The sequence below is a fragment of the Scylla paramamosain genome, unplaced genomic scaffold, assembly GCF_035594125.1.
Source record: "Scylla paramamosain isolate STU-SP2022 unplaced genomic scaffold, ASM3559412v1 Contig50, whole genome shotgun sequence".
NCBI lineage: Eukaryota > Metazoa > Arthropoda > Malacostraca > Decapoda > Portunidae > Scylla > Scylla paramamosain.
Window position 1 is genome coordinate 448,768 of NW_026973715.1, and position 21,233 is coordinate 470,000.

The following is a 21,233-nucleotide window of genomic DNA, read 5'->3' on the forward strand; positions in this document are numbered from 1 at the left end:
GGTGCCAGTCAGTAAAGAAAAAAAAATCAAATTTAAGGATAACTGTCTTGAAACCGAACACTTTCATTATTACCACGCTTAGAGAAATGCTTAGGTGTTATGATGGAGTGATTATGAAGTGTTTTGAGGAGTTGTATGGCTTACGAGTTGTGATGTGGTGGAATTGTGAGGAACTAAGGAGATAAACACCATCTGATTACTAAGAAAGTCGAGGGTGTAAAGCGCTGCTGCGTCTGATTTACTCCTATAAAAATGGGTTGATTTGGTGTGAGGAGTCACTTCGAAACAAGCAGAGGTGGCGGCAGTGGTGGGCGCGGAAGTGAAATATAGAAACAGTTTTTGAAGAGGCTGGTGACATTTGATGAGGTACCGGCGTGCTCGGAACTAAGGGTACACGTGGAAAAGTGCCAAGCAAACCTCGCGCGAACACACCCTGGACGTGTCCTCCCGCGGCGTGCATTAAACATCAAAGCGCTCTTTGCTCAGTGGTCACCTTTACCTGGGCCGGCGCCGCCTCAGAGCTGGGCGGGGGCGGAGGGAACCCAACCCTCTTCCCTTCGCATTCCACCCTTCAAAAAAAAAAAAAAAAAAAACAAGACTCAAAGCTGAACTGAAAACAAGACAAGGATTAAGAGGAGCACTGTGTGCACTTAGAAAGCTTAAGGGCGCGGAAAAACAACAACAAAAAAAAAAAGGGAGGAAAAAGTAATGAGAAACGGCGCGTGCACTCAAGACTCAAAAGATAATGAAACACGGAAGGGCCTGAGACAAGAAACAAGAGACAAGAGCTGTGGGCCAATTGGATCTACACAAGAAAAAAATAAAAATAATAAGGTGAGATCACAATGGAAAGTACAAAGATCCAAAAGCAACGACAAAGGAAATGTCGTTAGGGATATTTTGTGAAGTTACATTACTGTGTGTGTGTGTGTGTGTGTGTGTGTGTGTGTGTGTGTGTGTGTGTGTGTGTGAGAGAGAGAGAGAGAGAGAGAGAGAGAGAGAGAGAGAGAGAGAGAGAGAGAGAGAGAGAGAGAGAGAGAGAGAGAGAGAGAGAGAGAGAGTCCACACCAAGGCTCACTTACAAAACAAAGGAAAATCACGGCCCTACGTAGATGGAAAAAAAAATAAAAGAATAAAAGGAAAGAAAATCAAGAATATTGTAAAAAAAAAAATCAGAGGGCAGCACTATACATACATACGACAAAAAAAAAATAGATAAATAAAAACAGAAGTACAAATAAATTTAAAGATAAATAAAAGAAAAAAAAATAAGCAAACAAAACACCCCCAAAAAATAAATCATGTGATTTACACACAAGTATGTAAGAATATAAGAACATAAGAAAATAAGCGAAGCTACAAGAAGCCGTCAGTCAGAGATGCTCTGGCCAAAGAAAAAAAAAAAAAGAATAAAGAGAAGAAAATAAAAAAGTTTTAAAACTTGGTGGCATCAACATCTGCAGAGTAATACGACACGTTTTTAGTGTCCAGGAAGCTGTATTTCTCGTAGCCTAACTTAAACCAACTGAGGGCGGAGCAACACACCTACTAGTGTCCACGAATCTGCCCACAATCTAGCCTAACCCATCCTAACCTGACAGCTGAGCAACACACCAGCTTATAGTCTCCACGAACCAGTGCTGCTCGCAACCTAACCTTACCTAACCTAACCCAACACGAGAGAGAAGTAACACATCTACATCTAGTCTCCACTAACCTGTACTGCTCGCATCCTGACCTAACCTCCACGAACCACTGCTCGCAACCTCCTTCTAACAGTATAACCTCAAACAAAACCATGCAAGTAATAGAGAGGTACATTCCCCACTCCGAGCTGGCGGTTAATTTACGTGGAAAAGGTTGCAGCCTCCGCCATCCTTTATCCTGAAGGAAGCACCGCAGGATTCTTCCCTTCCTGCGAGGTGGTCATGTGGTCATGGCCGCCTCCCTGGGCTGCAACATTTTTATTGGCTTTTCCTATTTGTCTTTTTTTTTTTTTTCTCTCTCGTTAACTTTGGAACTAATTAACTTCTGAGGGTTTTTTCCTCCAGCAATGACCTTTCTCTCGTCAAGGATAAAGTCATCCATTATATGAAGTTTTCATCGACAAAAACATTGATACTGTTTTCTTTCCTAGAGTGTATGTAGTCTTTCTTCTCTTAGAAGGACGCAACTTCGATCCGAATACGTAATTATGTCAGGAATTAAGCTTTTCCTAATAAAACTTTCATGTACGGACAAACCTTTCTTAATAAAGCTTTCATATACAGAGAACATCGTTCACATTCCTGCACAAAGCTTTCTACTTTATTTGTTTATTTTTTTTAGATGAAGCTGCCTGGGAGTGATATACATGCCTGTAAAAGAGGCTGGCTAGAGACCGCAAGAGCAAAAGAAAAAAATATATACGGCTCCTTTCAACATGCAACTTACTACTAACCAGGTAAGAATGCTTAGCACATACTCCATTTCCCGCTGGAGGGACAGACCCGCCAGGTGTCTGCAATACCCACATATATTCAGAACGAAGCTTTCAGCAGCACACGAAGATATCTCTCTCCACGCTGCATCACTGCAGCAATATGTGTTGGGTATAGGTATTTCTCCTTCTGCACGATAAATAGAAATTTGCAGGCATCGTATAAGGAGAAATCGTGACGTGAAAACATCATGTAAATTCACTTAAACTTAATATATTTTAAGTCCCTGCTCAAGACTACTGACTCCATTATCATTTTTTTTTTTTTAATCAGAAAATGCAAGACTATTTGAACGTCAACTTAAAAAAAAAAAAAAAGATTAACCAATTGATTGAGTGACTGGCAGACTGTTTGCTTGTTTTCTTAATTGATTTATAGATAAAATCGACTGACATTGATTGGAACGTCAGCTGAAAAAATAAATGACCGACTGATTGAGTAACTGACTGACTGACACCAAGATGACAAGGTCATATTGCTCGGCAGGTGAAAATATTAAGCTAAAAACACCATCAAAATACAAGAACAAGTTTATGCTAAAACATATGTACTGTAACTGACTGACACTTGACATCGATGATCCAGAGTGGGAGACGGTACACAGCGACACTGCACGGCACCAGCAGTTCACCAGGACACAGTTTGGGGAAAGAGATCGAGGGCAAGACAAAGAGAGAGGTGGAGGGATGGAATTACGGTAGAACTACAAAAGATAGGAGTCACTGAGGAAGATGCAGAGGACAGAAACAACTGGAGGAGACTGGTACATGGCGCCAACCCACGACACTAGGGAAACTGCCAAAAACGACGCAGTGAGTGGGGCGTTGAACCTGGAATAGAGGCGAAAGGCGAGTGGTGGGAGGAGATGACGTCCCTTGGTGGGCGGAGCAAGAACCCTCATCACCTGCTCCCCACTGATTGGATGGCAGCTTCAAATACGTAACAAGATAATTCTATTTTCACTGCAGACGCCCTGAACTCCTGCTAAACCCTTATTTGCACAAGGATTTAGAGACCTCGTTAAGCTGGAAACAAGAGGCCATATTCTCTAGAATTTCCGAGAGGACACAGCCGCTTCAGGGATCAGTCCACCAGCATCTGTGCACTCCGCGGCTGTGTGCTGTGTGGTTGTATGACTGTGTGGATGTGTGTTGTGTGGCTTTGTGCTGTGCTGTGTGTGTGTGTGTGTGTGTGTGTGTGTGTGTGTGTGTGTGTGTGTGTGTGTGTGTGTGTGTGGTTGAGCGGCTGTGTGCTGTGTGGCTCTGCCTTTGTGGCTGTGCTGTTTGGCTGGGTTGAACGGCGGCTCCTGTTGCTGCTGCTGCCGCTGCTGTTACTACTCGTGTTGCAAAGTTTAAAATAAAAACTATCACTGAGAATCCAGAAACACAAGCGTGTAGCCAGTACAGCAGCTATCCGTGTGTGTGTGTGTGTGTGTGTGTGTGTGTGTGTGCGTGTATGTTTCCAGAACTGTGCATTCAGGTCACTTGATCTGTGCACAGTTAGAAAAAAAATACTATCTCGGCGGGAAGCACTCAGAGATTATAAATTCCGATGCACATAAACTCTAATTATCATGACAAATCTTTCAGAGATGCTCAAACAGGTCTACATATTATATATACATATATATATATATATAGAGAGAGAGAGAGAGAGAGAGAGAGAGAGAGAGAGAGAGAGAGACTCGAACCAGCACTGTTTATCCTCGCGGCTTTAATCTGCTGCGGAAGGGAACGAATTATTGTGGTGATGAATGTAATTAGTGTGTCGGAAGCAGAGACAAAACGAAAAGGCAACATCGAGCGCTGGGTCTCTGGTCTCACTCTGGCGACTAAGGACACTCACAATCGTCTTCCGCGAGAAAAGAGTCAACTTGGCCTCGTACTCAGAAAGTCTTCGCTCACTTACCACGACTAAAAGGCCACAGAGATGCTTAGCCGGCTTCTCAAGACTGTTTCTCCTGTTATTAGTGTAGGTACCATGTCAATCTGTCACTAAAAGCGTAAAAATAGCCTTAAAAACCCTTGTAGCTTCAACTAGAGCCTCTTGTAAGTAGTGGAAGTGCTTTGAAATAAGTTCTCTTGGTCACTCAGAAGACAGCGTGACACTATAATGACAACAACCATGCAGAAGACAGAAAGGACATTAGTGGAAATTACCAGTTTCAAAATAAATATATAAAGAGAACTATACATAAATTCTAGTTAATAGGGGGAAAGAGAAGGAAAGATAAGGGTGTGTTTTGAAGGGCAATGCATGTAGTGACATTCTGGCACCATTTGATTACATTGACTGTAGATCGACACAGACTGAGAATTTCACCTGCAAAATTAGATCAGATTGGCCACAAATTCACAACTTGATTGACGCAAACATTGGGTGGGGTGTTTGTCACCTCCACGATTACATTAAATCAGACTGACAACTTGATCACTAATCATTAGATTAGACTGACTGCAGATTGATAAGCATTTCTGATCAAAATATATAAAGCTTACCTTGTATCATTATGAAAACTAAACAAAGCACACAAATACAAAAGAGCGTGACAGATTAACCTTTACTTAGTACATTCTCTTTATCAAGGCAACACAAAATGAAGACTAATGAATTCTAGTATGACGAAAACACAATACACTATCAATTCATTAAGTTAAGAGAGTTAGGTAAATATGAGAGAGAGAGAGAGAGAGAGAGAGAGAGAGAGAGAGAGAGAGAGAGAGAGAGAGAGAGAGAGAGAGAGATAGGTGATGTGCGGGAATGAGAGGTGATATGTGAGGCAGACCACTGAGCAAGGGAAGGAAGGAAGGAAGGAGGGAAGTAAAGGTCGCGTTATTGACGGCTCGTGCATAGCTGGGTCTCGTCTCACTTTATAATGGACGGGAATAATTTCTAACGTAAGATTGAAGCCCACCTTGAACTGAGATATAATACAGAGGCGACGCGGCCATACACCTCAGAGACTTAAACTGCGCGCCCAGCCTCGGCACGTCTTGCTAGAAGAGGATTGAGCTGTGTGCGTGTGTGTGTCTGTGTGGTGTGTGGGTGTGTGTGTGTGTGTGTGTGTGTGTGTGTGTGTGTGTGACTTATCGTCGGGGATATTAAGATAAAGATAAGATCAATGGTAAGAAAGATTGTGTTGCTAGGAGAGTTGTAGTGTTTTGTCAGGCGAAGGTTTGTTGTTGGAAAGTTGCCAAAATTGTACGTAATTAATGTATGGGCTTGTTAAGAAAAAAAAAATGTAAATTTGTTGTTTTGCAAAGAATAAATGAATGTTAAGAGAGTAATAATAATAATAAACGGTTTATTATTTAGGCAGTTGACAAACTGAAAATGTACATAGGGGATGGGGAAAAACTTAACATTAATCGTAAAGGTAAGTCTAATCTAGGAGGGAAATACTATTGATTGATGGCTCGCACCATGGTGGGAATCGCACTGAGTCTGTACCGGTCCGTGCGCGGAGAGTTTTGTTGGAGGGTTGCCAAAATTGTAAGCTGTGCATGGATTTGTTGAGAGAAAGTGTTATATTTAGAATGTTGCAGAAGTGAGATCAATGTTAAGAATGTGTGTTGCAGGCAATGTTGTGTGTTTTCAGGAAGGAGTCTGGTGCTGAAATACTCCCAAAATTGTAAGTTATATATGAATTTGTTAAAAGTGTAATTTTTTTTTGTGTTGCAAAAGTAAGATCGATATTACGATCATGTGTTGCAGACAGTGTTGGAGTGTGTTTCATAAAAAGGCATAGTGTTGCAATGCCATGTAATTCTTTAAGTGTAAAAAGCCATAAAGTTGCAGTGTTACAGTAAAGCCATTGTTAAAAGTGTGAGTTTGTGTTGCAGGCCAGGTCCTGTTGGAGTGTGTGGTTTTGCAGTGTTGCCAGGACTGGGATTAATGAGCAAGTGTGTTGTCTTGAGGTGGAGGGCAATACTGTGCCAAACTGGCGTAATTTGTGTTTATTAAAGGTGGAATACTGTGTGACCCGACGGCGCTCAATCCATTAATGTGGTGACAGGTAAAACAACATAGACGAGCTGAGAACAAATGTGACTGACAGACAATTGATGTACTGACTTACTGCCACTAAATGTAATGGACAGTATACATGAAACAACGAGTAACATTTACTGAAAAATAAACGGAAGGTAATCAAGGTACGCTAATTAATAAGACGACTTTTTAACAGTAAACGTGACAGACAAACAGGTAAACCTAGGAGAGTAATGTTTGCACAGAAAAATACACGGAAAATAAGCAAGACACGTTAAGTAACATGAAGTCTTTCTAACTGTAAATGTGATGGACAGATAAATACACTCGGGAATATTTCATCAGATTAATGTAAGTGAAAAATCAAAGTGAAGTGTAATAAACATAAAGTAAATATGTTGACTTGTAGAAGATGTATAAGAGAAAGACGATATCTATTAAGTAAGAGGCAAGGAGTAAAACAACGGTGAAATAATGTGTGATCGCAAAGTGCTACTGGGAGAGTGTAAGAGTGTTGTCCTAAGGAGCTGAGTGTGTGTGGCGTGACTTGCACAGGACAAGTTTTGTTACTCTGGGATTTCAGGAAAGGAAGATAAAAACAATGTGTTACTTTTACAATCTGGTAGCGTCTTCTTGCGAGAGCGAAAAAAAAAAAAAGTTGCTTATAGAAGGAAATTATATATATATATATATATATATATATATATATATATATATATATATATATATATATATATATATATATATATATATATATATATAAACATCAAAACATGTTTGGAAGACATAGTTTAGGAATGGAAGAAAAAAAGTGTTATGTAGAAAGGCATTACTTCAGAAAAAAATAAAAAAAGTTGTGATGAAAAAAATTACCTCACTCGCGAAAAAGAAGCAAAAAAATTAGGAAAACTCCAAAAAAAAAAGGAAATTTTATACCACATTACACAAAAAATGACAAAAATAATAGAGATAATTTAAGGTAACAAAAATAAAACTTTATAGTGAAGTGAAAACATGATGCTTACAAAAAAAAAAAAGAAAATAAGAAGAGGGAGCAAAAAGCAATGTAGCTGGAAAATTAAGTCTTTCTTAAGAACAAAAAAAAAAAAAAAAATCGTTGCTAAGAAAAGTAATAAAGGAAAAGAGAGGAAGACATGACAAGAAAAAGAAACATTACTCTGAAAATGTCTCAATGTAAAAAAAAAAAAAAAAACCACCTTGGCGCTGGATGATGAGTGTTTCTTAGTGCGGAGGCCAGTGTTGGTGTGGGAGGGGAACGGAGGGTGTGTTGCGTGTTGCATGGCTGGGGAGGAAGTGAAGACGTGAGAAGGTGACTTGGCGTGACTTACAAAGGGTAATAACAATACAACACCTGTGGCACGTGTCGGATACATGTTTCCGCCTCCACTGTTATCTAGAAACGGAGGTGTGTGTGTGTGTGTGTGTGTGTGTGTGTGTGTGTGTGTGTGTGTGTGTGTGTGTGTGTGTGTGTGTGTGTGTGTGTGTGTGTGTGTGTGTGTGTGTGTGTGTGTGTTTATACACTTTATGTAATCTTAGGCTTACGGACAAAAAAAATACCGAGGAAAAAGTATTTACGTATGTGTATTTCCCGATAGGCTCGTCTCTTAAGAAACTTGTATTTCGAAACGCCTCGGCACGACGGTGAGCTTTGTTATAGAGGCGGCCAGACGACTGGTGGCGAGGACTCAGGTCGCCCGCGGGTTAGTGGCGCACGCAGGTGTGTGCCGCCCGCAGGTGTGTGCCGCCCCGCCGCCACCTCATGTCAATAAACAGTCTCCTTTTGTCGCGTGTTTCCATTACGCCTTCTTCAGAACCAAGACGTCCATGTAGCTTTAATGACTCCTTGGTAAGAAGTACGACATTATTTACTTCACTTGTCGCGTGTTTCCTTCACGCCTCACCTGGACCAAGATATGTTCGCAGCCTTACTAACTCCTCGGTAATGACAGTATGAAACTTTTTACTTCATATGTCGCGCCTTTCCTTCACCAGAACTAAGACGTGCACGCAACTTACTAACTCTTCGCTGATGACAGAAGCGCCGGCAGGACCAAGACAACACGCAGTCTTGCTAACTACAAATTAACTGCATAACTTTCTTTTTCTCCGTAATGGCAACTAGACAAATGTATGGATGGTGATGATAGGTGGAAATAAGTGTGTTTTGAACAGAGACCGTCACGTCTAGGCCTGATGGCTTCTTACAGCTTCCCATATTTTTTTATCTTATTCACTGCAGTGAGTCATGTAGACAAAAAGAGTACATGAGGGGTGAAGTTTGAGGTATACATAGATCAACCCGTCAACCTTTACACAGGTGAATAAAGAGACAGGTAGAATACATGGCAAATAATAAAGTTGAGTCATTGGTCGATACAACAACCTTTACACAGGTGAATAAAGAGACAGGTAGAATACATCACAAACAATAAACGACACAACAACCTTTACACAGGTGCATCAAGAGGCAGGCAGAGTACATGACAAGTGGTGAAGCTTGAGGCGCAATCACCACGTCCACCTTTACACACGCAGATAGACACACACACTCCATGACGTGAGATGAGGCTTGAGATACAGATCGACGTGTCTACTATACAAACGATAACGCTTCCCAATGACACAGCCTTGCTACAAAGAGAAATATTACGTCCCTCACTTCCCATCGGCGTTTTGTGACATTTTGCCGTCTATGTATCACTTGATTCTGCCTTTACTTTGATTTCCATGTGATAAAAAATGTATTGCCAGTAAGAGGCACCGGAGAGGCTTACCTGCCATGCCGCTCTCCTCCTGTCTGAACACAATGAAGGGGCGCACTGTGGCCGCCCCGCCCCCACGCACTCTGAAATGATAGAAAAGAGTGAGTATTAGCAATATTAGGAATGTTTACAATCCCTGCAGAGTGAGTATTACTAGTATTAGGAATGTTTACAATCCCTTGCAGGAACATAACAAGCAATTACGACGAAAATCTCGCAAAAAAAAAAAAAAAAAAAAAAAAAAAAAAAGATCGTTATTCTGATGATGATGATGATGATGAAAATAATAACTATGAATATTACTACAACTACTACTACTACTACTACTACTACTACTACTACTACTTTTACTACTACTAAAACATTGTAACGAATACTACTACTACTACTACTACTACTACTACTTTTATTACTACTAAAACATTGTAACGAATACTACTACTACTACTACTACTACTACTACTACTGCTACTACTACTACAACTACTGCTACTGCTGCTGCTTCTACTACTACTACTACTACTACTACTACTACTACTACTACTACTACTGCTGCTACTACTACTACTACTAATACTACTACTACTTTCACTAAAACACTACAACCACTAGTACTACTACTTCCACTAAAACACTACAACCACCATTACTACTACTGCTGCTACTACTACTACTACTACTACTACTACTACTACTACTAATAATAATAATAATAATAATAATAATAATAATAATAATAATAATAACAATAATAACAATAATAACAACAGTGATAATAATACACAAAAACAACAGCAACAACAACAATAATAAATGAATAAATAAATAAATAAACACAAGATAAAAATAGACTGAAAATGTTGTGTGAGCGCCTCATTACTTATCAATGCTGCATCCATTATTAATGTTTTTAACCACAACTATTGAAGAAGTGAAGGGTTTGTAGCAGAGCCAGCACTATGGGAGGTGTTGACAAGGAGTGGGGCAAGGTGGAGAGGCAAGGTGCGTCACAGTGTTTAAAAAAGAAATGTATATATTCATACTTTCATGCCTACCTGTCTACTTGCATCTATTTATCTTTCTATACTGTCTGTTTGTCTATCTATCTGTTTAAGTATCTTCATATTTATCTATCTATCTTCCTATTTCACTATGTATTTATCTACCTATTTCTCTTCCTATCTACTTATATATCTTTGTATCTATCTATCTATCTGTCTATCTGACCATCCATCTCTATATCCCTATCTACCTATTCATCTATTTGTCTATAAAAATAAAAAAATATCTACCTAATTATTCTTATATATATATATATATATATATATATATATATATATATATATATATATATATATATATATATATATATATATATATATATATATATATATATATATATATATATATATATATATATATATATATATATATTATATATATTTATTTATTTATTTATTTATTCATTTATTCATTTATTTATTTATCTATTAGTCAGTCATCTCAAAGTTTACTCATACATCTATCTATCTAATTATCACCCTGACCCTCACCCTCTCTCTCTCTCTCTCTCTCTCTCTCTCTCTCTCTCTCTCTCTCTCTCTCTCTCTCTCTCTCTGTCCCTTAACTTCCCTTCCTTAAAAGTTTACAATGACTCATTTTCTCTACAAATTTAACAAATCTTCCTTCGACAAACGACAAACGTGTATTATTATCACTGTTGTTATTATTATTATTATTAGTAGTAGTAGTAGTAGTAGTAGTAGTAGTAGTAGTAGTAGTAGTAGTAGTAGTAGTAGTAGTAGTAGTAGTAGTAGTAGTAGTAGTAGTAGAGTAGTAGTAGCAGTAGGAGGGAGGGAGTCAGGGAGGGAGGAAAGCGAAAACCGGAAGAGAGAGAGAGAGAGAGAGAGAGAGAGAGAGAGAGAGAGAGAGAGAGAGAGAGAGAGAGAGAGAGAGAGAGAGAGAGCATAAACGGTGAAGTGAGAAATGGAAACAAGGGAAGGTGAGGAGGAAAGTAAGAGGAGAAAATTGAGAACAATGGAGAAAAAAAAGAACGGGAGATGAAAGAGGGGAAGAGGAAAGATGAATAAACAGGGAGAAGGAAAAGGGAGAGAGGAAGGGGAACCAGAGAGTAGTAGTAATAAACAACAACAACAACAACAACAATAATATAGTAATAATAACAACAACAAGAACAATAACAAGGAAGGGTAAAAGGAAAAAAAACACATAAGACGAAACATCGTAATAAAAAAAAGAAACATAAGGAAATGAAATGGAGACAAGACAGTGAAGGAGGAAAGGAAAGAGGGAGAGAGGAAAGAAGGGGGAAGGAAAGAGGAAAAAAAATGAGACGTAAAGGAGGAAAAAGGAACAAGGAAAGGAAAAAGATGGAAAGAGAAAGGAAAGAGAAAAGGAAAAAAAGAAAATTAGAAATGGGAGGGAAAGTGGAGGAAAGAGCAGGAAAGATTGTCTCCAGGGATTGGGCGTTGTCTTTTTTTTTCTATCACCAAGGTAATAATAGTTGTCAGGAGGAGGAGGAGGAGGAGGAGGACGGAAAGTAATTCTAAGAAGGAGAATAAGATATAAACACCACCACCACCACAACCACCACCACCATCAACATCAACAACAACAACAACAACGAACAAAGCCATAAAACAAAACAACAAAAAGGCGTAAAAGTTTTCAGCAAACTATAATTGTACTGAATGAATAACTCATTATGTAAAGCACTGTATAACAAGTTTCATCTGTACCTTAAGAAGATCCTTTAATGACTCCTACAACGTGATGAAATTGATACATTGGTACTGAGTGGAGTAATATAAAAGTCCATTGGTCCATATATTAGTTCATATTGGAAATATATACACAAAATTCATCCGATTATCTAATATTATCAAATGGGGCAACTGTATAGAAATATAGAGGAAGATTGTGCAAGTAACACTCTCTCTCTCTCTCTCTCTCTCTCTCTCTCTCTCTCTCTCTCTCTCTCTCTCTCTCTCTCTCTCTCTCTCTCTCTCTCTCTCTCTCTCTCTCTCTCTCTCTCTCTCTCTCTCTCTCTCTCTCTCTCTCTCTCTCTCTCTCTCTCTCTCTCTCTCTCTCTCTCTCTCTCTCTCTCTCTCTCTTTTCTCTTTCTTTCTTTCTTTCTTTCTCTCTCTCTCTCTCTCTCTCTCTCTCTCTCTCTCTCTCTCTCTCTCTCTCTCTCTGTTTCTACGCTGTCTGGATTTATTGTTGTTTTTTATTATTAAATTTTCTTTCTTTATTTTTCTTTCGGTTTTTCTTTTTTTGGTATTGCTATTTTCCTTTCTTTTATTTTGTTTTTTATTATCTTTCTTTACTTCTCTTCCTTGTTATCTTTGTTTTTTTCTTTTACTCTTTCTTTTTCTTGTTTTTTCTTTTTAATGAAGACAACTTTACAGCGTAACTTTCCATCGTGCATCAAATAAAGAGAGAAATAAAGATGAGAAATGAAAAAGAACACTTGGTTGGTTTAAAAATATCTGATTTTCTGGAGAGGGAAATAAAATCTGGGCCAGGAAAATATTACGATTAAATATGACGACAATATTTTTCGTAATTAAAACGAAAAAAAAAAAAGCGATATTTTTGCTTGAAAGAAATGACAAATTTATGCAGTGAAGGCTGAATGGCTTGTACAAATCATATATTACTGTAATCTAAGTGTCGTGTTTTTTAATACCCTTTTATTTACTTTTTAATTTAATTATATATTACTGTAATTATTAGTATTTTCCTTCTTATAATTATCATTATTATTTCTACTACTACTACTACTACTACTACTACTACTACCTCCACCACAACCACAACTACTACTACTACTACTACTACTACTACTACTACTGCTGCTGCTGCTACAATTACAACTACTACTACTGATACTATTAACTACTAATAAATATTATAACTATGCTCTTCTAGACTCGGTGGAATCAAAAGCTTTTCATCTCATCAACTCCTCTCCTCTAACTGACTGCCTTCAGCCTCTCTCTCACCGCCGCAATGTTGCATCTCTAGTTGTCTTCTACCGCTATTTTCATGCTAACTGCTCTTCTGATCTTGCTAACTGCATGCCTCCCCTCCTCCCGCGGCCACGCTGCACGAGACTTTCTTCTTTCTCTCACCACCTCTCTAACGCAAGAGTTAACCAGTATTCTCAATCATTCATCCCTTTCTCTGGTAAACTCTGGAACTCCCTGCCTGCTTCTGTATTTCCACCTTCCTATGACTTGAATTCCTTCAAGGGGGAGGTTTCAAGACACTTATCCATCAATTTTTGACCTCTACTTTAACCCTTTTATGGGACTGACATTTTAGTGGGCATTTTTTTTTTATTGGATTTTTGTTGCTCTTGGCCAGTGTCCCTCCTACATAAAAAAAAAAAAAAATTCTCTATCATCACCATCGTCTCCAGTGTTGGCGGTGGTGGTGGAGTCTCCATCACCACCAACCACCACCACCACTGCCTCATCCATCACTCATTATAAGAAGCCACCACCACCAACACCGCCGCCGCCGCCGCCATTGCCATCGTCATTAGCGGCCCCCAACAATAGAACCATTAATAATCATGACAATTAGAGGCGGTGACGCGGCGCGGGCGAGGGTGTGTGGCGGGGACGAGGGTGTGTGGCAGGCACGAGGGTGTGCGGTGTGTGGCGCCACTTTTTACCACCAAGAAAAGTTGGCAGTGTTTTATCACGGCTTTATTGCTTCACTTGGAGGCTTCATCACTCACCACAACCACTTGATCGCTGTTATCACTGTCGTTCACTGCATTACCATTACCGTCACCGTTACGATTATCACCACCACCATCACCAGCACCACTACAACCACTATCACTACAGTATATAGAAACTTTCTGTTTGGATCCTCATACTTAAATATAGTGATTGCACACTGTGTGAGTATAGCCACACTGCACAGGGCCAACCAGCCAGCTCATCACGCAACTAAACACACTAACCAATACAAGTGGCGTGCAGTTCAGATAAATCGCACACAGAGTGGTAGATGAATAGAATGACTCGCTATTCAGGTTGTAAGCGCTGAAATATTAGAGAGCTTTTCAAGAAGACTAGACAAGTTTTTGGATGGGGATGATAGGTGGAATTAGTTAGTTATGTTAATACAGGGAGTGCCACGTATAAGCCTGATGGCTTCTTGCAGTTTACATTATATTCTTCTGTTCACTGTTAGAGAGCCTGCCTGGTGAGTAAACCACCACAATACACCACAACCAACACCTCCCTCTCCACCACCACCAACACCACGACCACCATCCTCACAACACAGTATAACACAACACCCTCGGCCTCTACCCAGCCAGAAGTAAACTAGAGCAGCCGTGACTCAGATTTTTTTCTTCCGCTGCCTCGCTATGAACCACAGCACCAAGCTGCACCAACCTTCCTGGTGAGGCGCGCCTCTCCCCACGCCAGCCTGTTGCACGCCCATGCCTGCACAAACGAGAGGGCGCCAAGACACCTAACGCCAGGTAGCAAACACTACTAGGAACATTTCTAAAGGGACAGGAAAGTCTCACTGTGACCCTCCTGTGCTGCCAGGTTTGTACAAAGTCTCAGAAACAGGACAGCAAGTTTGGTCTGTTCTTGTCCTGTCTGGAAATGTTGGTCTTAACCCAGCTCAGTAAACACTACACGCAGATGTCTGGTGAACTATACAATTTAAGTATAAAGGAATTAACTTGCGAAAAAAGAAAGTTACTAAATAATATTAAAAATACAAGAAAAAAAATAGAAATCAACACTTATATGTTTGTCTTGCCACAGCTTACCAAATAAGTAATGATAACAGATAGAGAATAAAATAACTGGTAAGCACAGAGTCAAGAAAATAATTAGCGAGAACAGGTAGTGAAGAAAATAACAGGTGATAACAGGTAATGAAGAAAAATAACTGAGAAAAAAAATAACCACTATATCTTCGTATTGCATTTTACATCACACACACACACACACACACACACACACACACACACACACACAAGCAAAGAAGCAAGCAAGCAAGTCGAAGTTCACCACTTTGATCATAATACATTGAAAAACGTGAGCTTTCTCTGGCAGCGCGTCACTTTTTTAAATGTAGCGGCGTTATCCTGCGCTTTGTTTGTCTCACTTCCACATAAATCCAAGTGAAAATGACGGAAATTAAAGCTTTCGATGCACCTCCTCTGCCAAATATAAAAATAATTATTGACATTTAAATATTCTACGTGACATTTAAACGTCACCTGTAAATCAAAACAGCTCATGGGAAGCACTGCAGGATATTCTGAGCATTGAACATTGAGGAGCATTTTTCCTGATGATATAAACGCCTCTCTTCCGCATTTAAGTTCAGTTATATTCGAATCATACTATATTTTCAACACACACACACGCACACACACACACACACACACACACGCACACACACACACACACACACACACACACACACACACACACTCACACACACACACACACACACACACACTCGTGTATATTTTATATCCATTTAAGCAGCCTTTCCCTTTTGTAAACCTTTAATTATCCATTTTTGTTTGGTTTCTTTCCTGCATCACACATATATTTTCTGATTATTTGTTTATTTTTACACACACACACACACACACACACACACACACACAGACAGGCATTACCAGTATACCAATTTTAAAGCTATCTATTTCACGAAGGGAGGCTGGCAAAATATGTTAAATAAATAGCCAACATTTGGAGGTAATTAATTGAATTCACTTATTACGCTAGGATTAATTCAACTGAAAACAAAATGACATAAACAATCCGTTCCCAATGAAATATTTGTTGACACTGGCGAGTGTCGATGGAGGACGGAGGGGAAATGCTGCAAAGAGGGAAAGATGTGTGGAAAAATGTTTGTTGTGTTTTCGTGGTCCGTGTTCAGAAACTCTTTGTTCTTTCACCATGACTATTTTCAAAGGTCACAGAGATGGTTAGTCGAGTTCTCAAGAGTGTTACGCATGTCAGTAACGTAGAAATCTTGTTAATCTCTCATTAGAACAGTATAAAACACTCTTAAAAGCCAATATAGCTACAACTAGAGACTTTTCAAGCAGTGGAAGTGCGGCACGGAAGTGTTTCAGAATATGAACGTCTGTCCAGCCATTATGACACTAACAAGCACTAACAAACACCATCAGTTGATCAACACACGATAAAGAAATACAACAATCAATAACGAAAAGAAAAACATAAATAAATAAATACATAAAATAAAGACACCGAAATTTACCTTTCCTTTTCTACAGGTCAAGGTGACACGTGACTCACCAGAGGCGGGAAGGGCGCGGCACATGGAAGGTCACTGCTGGTGCGGGACGAATACTGATTGCTATTTATACTCGAGGCGGCTTTAGTGTCACTGACAAGAAGACCCAACCTATTTGTATGTGAAGCTAATCAGAGATATTAAAGTGGGAGGTGAGAGATGGTGGTGGTGGTGGTGGTGGTGGCGGGGTAGAGAAGGAAGGGGAGGAATACAAAGGAATACAAAGGGATGCAAAACAAAGAAAAACAGACACCACGAGCCTTAGTGGACCTAACAAGGTTGTCTATGTAATCATAACTATAATTTTTAGATTTAAGTATTGATGGTTAGTGTATGTGATGGTTGATGATGAGGGCAGAAATAGCCCGATATTGCATGTATACGATAGCCCATGTAATGACTCTTTTCTTAATGTTTTATTGTTTTACTGATCTTATTTACTTTTTAAGCAACTAATAGGGAGCTCTTAAGCCAAAATGAATTTCATTTGTATTACATTTTGTATTACAACTTGACGAATAAACTATCTTATCTTATCTTATCTTATTATTCTACCACTAAGGATTATATGAGTTAGAGGTGTAAGGACTGGAGAAGGAGGAGGAGGAGGAGGAGGAGGAGGAGGAGGAGAAGTTGACAGGTAGGAGAAAGATGACAGGTAAGTAGAGAAGGTTGAAGAAGATTAATAATGATCATAATGATGATGATAATGATGATATTTGTTACGTAGTGAAAGCTCCAAAACAGTGCAGTGAAATTATTAACCCCATCTTATCTTCCACTGCCTCCATGACCTCAAAAACTCCATTAAAAGATATGATGATGATGATGATGATATTCTTTAGTTAAGGAAAGCTTCAAAAAAACACTGCAGTGAAGTTAACAAGCCCATCTCATCTTGCATTTTCACATGAACTCAAATAACACCATTTTCACACGCACACACACACACACACACACACACACACACACATAAAAAATAAAAAAAAATTGATTTTTTTTTTTTTTTTTTCCCCTCCATCCTATTATTATTTTTTTTTTTTTTTTCCTGATAACCTTTGCGTAAATTCCCATGATGCAAATTGATGCTTTGGGTTTTAATGGTTTTCCTCTCTGAGCCTTAAAAAGAAAAATAACACTGGTTACAATTTTTCTTACGTCTCTTTTCACTATCTTTTTTCTCTTTCTTTTATTATTTTTTTTATACCGACGCACTTTTGTAGAAACGAACTACGTCTCTCTCTCTCTCTCTCTCTCTCTCTCTCTCTCTCTCTCTCTCTCTCTCTCTCTCTCTCTCTCTCTCTCTCTCTCTCTCTCTCACACACACACACACACACACACACACACAGAGAGAGAGACAGACAGACAGGCAGACGGACAGAGACTAACTCCAACAGATCATAAATTTCCATACATCCAAACTCTTTCTGTCGAACACACACACACACACACACACACACACACACACACACACACACACACACACACACACACACACACACACACACTGCCATGTATGCTAATTTCAACATCACCCCGGCCCAGTAATTGCTTGATACAGAGTCACTTTTCGCCCAAAACCAATCAATCTCAGCAGGACTTGTGTGTTTCCAGTTTAGACGAGTCTCACTGCCACATTTATCGGAGAGTCATCGTTTTCTTTCATTCTTGCTGCGGCTGGCTGCTGTTTGATCCTTTTCTTCTTTTTTCACGGGGCACTTGTATCAAAAGGACAGGTGGTAGGACGATCTAGTGACGGGTTTTCATTAATTCTCTCTCTCTCTCTCTCTCTCTCTCTCTCTCTCTCTCTCTCTCTCTCTCTCTCTCTCTCTCTCTCTCATCTTCACCTTCTTGTTGGCGAAAACTCTTAGCGTGAAAGTTTGTAATGGGCGACGCTTGTACTTGGCTGGCCCGCCTTCCTGATTTATGACATTTTTATCCCGCCTCCTTCTGGGTCACCTACACCTTCGGAACCTTTCGTCCATGGTAGAGATGCAGAGCCATTGCTACACCTTGTTATAATTCGAACAAAGAGGATGGTACTCATTAGGAACATTGTATAAGTTGTAATTCTGTATGTCAGGTCTGCACTTCAGAATCTTTTGTCCAATGAACTGTAGCAGCAAACATTGTAGGTTGTTATAATTGACAGAAGTTTGTGTTGCTTTTTAACGAGTCCAACATCATTATTATAAACACATTCAGCTTCAACCCGGTATATTTATATACCGGGTATATTAAACACTTCATAATCTTTCATCCAAGACAGTTATAAAGAAAATGACTACAAATTGTTATAGTGTATTTCAAACATAAGGGTTGGTATTGTCTTCCAAGCTGTCTAAAATCATCATTGACTCATCATTAACTTGCATAACATTTTCTGTGTCTTCTCCATATTTTTATCCAAGGAAGTAATAGAGCAAAGTAATAGAGCAAATTACTACCTCTTATTGTTTTGTAATATGCACGTCTATATCTTTTTTACGCAAGGCGCTGATAAATGGAATTCTTATAGCCTGTTGTATTTGACAGAGGCAGGTGTTCCTTTCCAGCGTGCCTAATATCATTATAACAACCATCAGCTGGTATTCTCTCTGTCTCTTTATCCACGGTACTGATAAAGGCTATTGCTGCAGGCTGTAATAATTCAAACATAGAGATTGGCATTGTTTTTTAGTGAACCAAACATTCCTAAAATTAACATTAGCATCTATGAGTTAACGTTAATTTTTCTATCTATCTATGAAAGCCCCCTTGTGTCTCACAACACAAGGGGGCAGTCACAGCCTGCCCTCTAAAGACAACTCTCTAAATCCACACAAAACTACAAGCACCTAATAACACACACATCCTTCACTCAAAAAATTTTAAAGTCATAATGGCGACTCCTACACCAGCCTCGGAGTCCCCATCTGGGGAGGGGACCATAAATGTCACCAGGTCGGACTGCCTTTCTGTCGACGACCCTAAGTGTCTTGACACCCCCCTCAACTTTTTCTTCATTAACTTCTGCGACCTTCGCGGTCTAAGATCTAATTTTCAATCTGTAGAACACCACCTCTCCTCTTCTAAACCTCATCTTCTTTTCCTCACTGAAACTCAGGTGTCTGAGGCAACTGACAGTAGCTCCTTTTCTGTTCCCTCCTACTTTTTCTATCCTCATTTTCGATCCAAAGCTGGATGTTACGTTTATTAGCGAAATTACTTAACCTGCTCTCGTGCCCACGCTCTTGAATCTTCCGAGTTTTCCACCATCTGGCTACGACTACAGAGTCACTCTCAAACTAAATTTATATGTGATGTATACCTCTCACCTAACTCCTCTGACTACAAGAAATTCTTTGACTACTTAACTTCCAAAGTGGAGCACATTCTGACCCTCTTCCCTTTTGCAGAGATCTCCATTCTTGGAGACTTCAATGTTCACCACCAGCTTTGGCTTTCCTCTCCCTTCACTGACCATCCTGATAAACTAACCCTTAACTTTGCTATCCTCCACGACCTAGAGCAATTGGTGCAACACCCTACTCGTATTCCTGACCGTCTTGGAGATACGCCCAACATTCTTGACCTTTTCCTGACCTCTAATCCTTCTGGTTATGCTGTCACCCTTTCTTCTCCGTTGGGATCCTCCGATCACAATCTCGTATCTTTATCTTGTCCTATCACTCCAATCCCTCCTCAGGATCCCCCTAAGCGAAGGTGCTTCTGGCGTTTTGCCTCTGCTAGTTGGGGGGACCTGAGGAGGTATTTTGCTGATTTTCCTTGGAATGACTACTGCTTCCGTGTCAGAGACCCGTCTTTGTGTGTTGAACGAATAACAGAGGTGATAGTGTCTGGCATGGAGGCGTACATTCCTCACTCTTTTTCTCGACCTAAACCTTCCAAACCTTGGTTTAACACAGCTTGTTCTCGTGCTATACATGATAGAGAGGTGGCCGACAAAAGGTACTTAACCCTTCCATCACCAGAATCTCATGCACTTTATATTTCTGTCCGGAACCATGCCAAGCCTGTTCTCCAACTAGCCAAAAACTCCTTTATTAACAGAAAGTGTCAAAACCTTTCAAGATCTAACTCCCTTCATGACTTCTGGCATTTAGCCAAAAATACCTCCAATAACTTTGCTTCTTCTTATTTCCCACCTTTATTTCAACCAGATGGCACCACTGCTATCACATCTATTTCTAAAGCTGAACTCTTTGCTCAAACCTTTGCTAAAAACTCTATCTTGGACGATTCTGGGCTTGTTCCTCCCTCTCCTTCACCCTCTGACTACTTCATGCTACCTATTAAAATTCTTCGCAATGATGTTTTCCCATGCCCTCGCTGGCCTAAACCCTCGGAAGGCTTATGGATCTGATGGGGGTCCCTCCTATTGTTCTCCGAAACTGTGCCTTCGTGCTTGCACGTAGTCTAATCAAACTCTTTCAGCTCTGTCTGTCAACATCTACCTTTCCTTCTTGCTGGAAGTTTGCTTACATTCAGCCTGTTCCTAAAAGAGGGTGACCGTTCTAATCCCTCAAACTACCTTCCTACTGCTTTAATTTCCTGCCTATCTTAAGTTTTTTAATCTATCCTCAACAGGAAGATTCTTAAGCATCTATCACTTCACAACCTTCTATCTGAT

The 21,233-nt window shown here is 39.7% G+C and overlaps 1 protein-coding gene across 2 annotated transcripts in view; it reads right to left on the reverse strand.

The window, feature by feature from the left end:
- LOC135098203 (uncharacterized) overlaps window positions 1–21,233 on the reverse strand; it is a 96,439-nt gene that overhangs the window by 65,778 nt on the left and 9,428 nt on the right. For both annotated transcript variants that reach the window (XM_064000449.1, XM_064000448.1), the window contains exon 2: window positions 9,266–9,336. In XM_064000449.1, the coding sequence (XP_063856519.1) occupies window positions 9,266–9,336 (71 nt within the window). The remainder of the gene's footprint in view (window positions 1–9,265; window positions 9,337–21,233) is intronic.